The 3,506-nt window shown below is 36.3% G+C and overlaps 1 protein-coding gene across 2 annotated transcripts; it reads right to left on the bottom strand.

The window, feature by feature from the left end:
* Positions 1 to 282: 282 nt before the first annotated feature.
* On the bottom strand, positions 283 to 2,668 carry IAA14 (indole-3-acetic acid inducible 14). Of its 2 annotated transcripts, none has more exons than XM_011029243.1 (5): positions 2,201 to 2,668; positions 1,612 to 1,841; positions 1,337 to 1,472; positions 805 to 866; positions 283 to 642 (listed from the first exon to the last, which is right to left on the bottom strand). In XM_011029243.1, exons 1-5 carry the CDS (start codon positions 2,479 to 2,481, stop codon positions 599 to 601), a joined length of 753 nt encoding a protein of 250 aa, XP_011027545.1. In that variant the 5' UTR covers positions 2,482 to 2,668; the 3' UTR covers positions 283 to 598. The 2 variants fall into 2 exon arrangements, with proteins under 2 accessions (XP_011027545.1, XP_011027555.1); XM_011029253.1 differs by having other exon boundaries at positions 283 to 636; positions 2,201 to 2,667.
* Positions 2,669 to 3,506: the final 838 nt, after the last annotated feature.

Below are 3,506 nucleotides of genomic sequence, written 5' to 3'. Positions count from 1 at the left end.
CAATCAAAGACATATTTGCTTATCGCGAACTCATGAACACATAGCATAAACTAATGGTCATAATTGAAAGCCCCATCAACATGCACATGCTCTTGTTCCCTACCCCTCTTGGGTCATGAATTTTAAAGCAACTCCCCTACTCCAAAATAATAACTCATGCATATATTTATGAATAAATGAGGGCATAAGGAATCTATTTTTACGAGAAAAAAAGAAAAAAAAAACAAGGAGCAGCATTGAATTGAAGGAATAAAACACGTACTCGGCAACTATGGCTGCCAATACAACAACAAACAATAGAGAAATAGGTAAATTATTACGCAAGCCATTAGTAATAAACAAGCCAGACAACAGGGGGTTAAGTTCTTGCTTCTTGTCCATTACAAATGTCTAGATCTTTGATATCTATATACGATCAAACGAAAATACAGACACATCTCCTCAAAAATAATTTTAAAAAAAGAGTACAGACAAATCCATGAAACACCACTACTGCTCCACCCACGTTGCACAAGTGCCTTGTCTCCTAGTCTTCATGGATACAAGGCTGAAAAGAGGGAGTTCGGTAGGAAAGCTAAATAAATTGAGTATAAAAGGTTCAGGTTCTGCTCTTGCATTTCTCCATGGCTCTTGGTGCTGAAACTTGGACATGAAGTTTAAGTTAGTCGTATACCTTCTCATTCATGATTAACTCTTTTTTCTTTTTTAAACATATGGAAGCAATATTTAGTAAATTAAAAAATTTACTTTCAGAATAAATATTATAAATGGTTGTGATGATGAGATAATTAATTAGAAGCGTACCAAGTCCAATGGCTTCAGATCCTTTCATGAGGCGCAGGCGCTTGCATGAATTGACAAACATCCTGCATAAGATCAACGTAACCGTGTAAGTGATAAAATTTCAAACTAATTCTTGCTTCTTTCGTGATATTTAAAATCAATATAGATAACCATTAATATTCTTGCTGCACCTGCCCAATAATTTTTTTGCTCCATATGATGACCTAGGAAGCCCTAAAACTTGTGTGTATTGCTTAATTTGTACTGTCACCACTTTGCTATTATATATATATATATATATATTGCTGGACGCGACTCATGAGTAAATAATTACTTACAAGAATTAAATCATAAAAAGAGTTCATCAACTCGAGATCTGAGCTCAGTGTATAGTAAATTTACATTAAAAAATACTAGTGGCAACATGCGAAACAAAGTTGTACTATTGCAGAATGAGTTACATGCTCGCCTCTTCTTCTTTTTCTTTTTTTTTTTTTCATTATTTGATCAATTTTTTACATGCTATAGAGCTTTTAGGTTACGAGGAACTTACTCCCATGGAACATCACCCACGAGCATCCAATCACCATCCTTGTCTTCGTAGGATGGCACATACTCGGAACTATTAAGTAGATCCATCAACTTGCTCTCATTCATAAAGTCTATCATTCCCTGGGCTCCATAATTACCTTCAAAAAAGTACTTTTACGATGATTATTGGGTCTATAATATTAATTAGATCTATCCAATTCAATATATTCAATCCTTTTCTCTTAATTAACTCATCATGAGATATAGCCAATATATATATATAATCACAGTACTCACCCATGGTGAAGGAACTGAACATTTTGGCCAAGGCATCAGATAATTCTTGGTAGCTCCTGTACATCTTCAAGTCCACCTTGCGAAGATAGGGTGCACCATCCATGCAGACCTTCACAAATGCTGCACTGCTGCCGCCAGTGCTTGCCTTCTCACCTTCCTCACTGGCGTTCTTCTGAGCCATAACGTTCTTCCTGTAAGATCGAACTGGTGGCCAACCTACAACTTGTGCCCTGAGATCCAATATCACTTATGTTAATATTACATCTCTAATGTCCAAAAAAAAAGGAAAACAAGGACAAAAAAATAAAATAACTAACCAGTACCAGTGCGCACACAAAGAGGGGGGGATCAACAAAAAGAAAAACCCCTTTAAGGATTTTCTATGTAGATAATTTATTTCAAAAGTTTTAAATAACAAAGGAAAGAAAGAGGGTTAATTTATGGCCTGTGATAAAAACGACACAGCAATAATTCAACTTCTATCCTGTAATTGTTCTCCAACAAGCGTATATATATCATACGATTGAAGCAGGAAAGAAAAAAAAGATCCAGAAGAAGAAGAGAAGAATCATATAAAGGAAAAACTTACTTGGCCGGTGGCTTAGCAGGGTCCTTGATGGTAACAGCAGGAAGGTGGTTCTTGTCCTTCGAAGTAATATTCTTGATATTCTCATTCAGATCCATGACACCCTCTTTAGCCTGAAGATTAAGCTTCAAGTCAACAGTCTCAGCAAACCCTCTTTTCCCAGTAGCCTTACTAGGAGTCTCAACTTCATTCTTGGCACCAACAGCACCTGGCAATCCCAGACACAGCTCAGTCTCTTTGTAGTTCAAATCAGTTCGCTCGGCACCTAGCACAGAAGTTGCCATTTCTCTCTACCGCGCGCTCGCCAATGAATGGCTTTAGTGGGAGATCTAACGTGTTTGTATTACTGCTTGTTGTTTTTGGTGCTGTTGATAGCTATCTCCTTGCTTCTGATTTCCTCTTCTTCGTTTTGCAAGCTAACTAGCCAGAGAGAGACCACAGTAATATAACTGGGGTTTCGAGGGGGAGAGGGGGTGGGTTCTCCCTATGTATAGCTGCATGTGTACGTCATATCAACTTGTTTATCCATGGTTTGTGGACACGTGGACAGTAGATTGTGATGTTGATTCTTGAACATTTAATCAATCTGATCAAGAGCCGAAAAATGGTCTTCTTCATGCATCTTCCTCCTAAAGGTCAACCACCATCTGCAAAAGCAGTAAAAATGGAGATGTTTTCCCTCTTTTTTTTCTTTTCAATTTAATGAATTTGAACTTGCCATTATCAAACGATTGTTTAATCCAACAGTTTAAGTAATTAATTAAGTGAAGATTAAAGATCGATCGATAAAATTCAAGATCAGAAGAGGAAAACTGTTACTTCGAAGATAATAGTTCGACACGTGGGAGTAATTAGACTCCGTGTATATAATACAATATTTCAGAGACTGCAAAGGGTGTTTCCTGACTTAATTATAAAAGGGAAATTGGTCTGACAAATTATTTCGTTGGAGAATCTTTTATTATGTAATGGTCCATAAAAAAAAAGAAAAAAGAAAAAAAAAAGGTGGCTTCCCTTTTCTGTCTGGAGCATAGTGATCATCATCATTCTCCATCAATTTCAGCATAATAACTATTATTTTGAATTTTCTATAGTCGTTTTCGAACTCAGTTACCCTTCTCATTTTATCCGTAAAGGGAGGCATGTTGCCATAGCACCAGATTCTAAAGATTAAAATTAAATAATCGGGAATGAACTAGAATTCCTAATTAATAAATGCAGCAAATATATATATTGAATTAAATTCATCTCGATCAGCTTGAGCTTCACTTGGTATATGTGTGTGTATCACGCAAATAATCTCTTTTTT

The sequence above is a fragment of the Populus euphratica genome, unplaced genomic scaffold, assembly GCF_000495115.2.
Source record: "Populus euphratica unplaced genomic scaffold, PopEup_1.0 scaffold1.1, whole genome shotgun sequence".
In the NCBI taxonomy this organism is placed as follows: domain Eukaryota; kingdom Viridiplantae; phylum Streptophyta; class Magnoliopsida; order Malpighiales; family Salicaceae; genus Populus; species Populus euphratica.
Note: the sequence above shows the minus strand (reverse complement) of the source record. Positions and strands in the feature narration are given on the sequence as shown.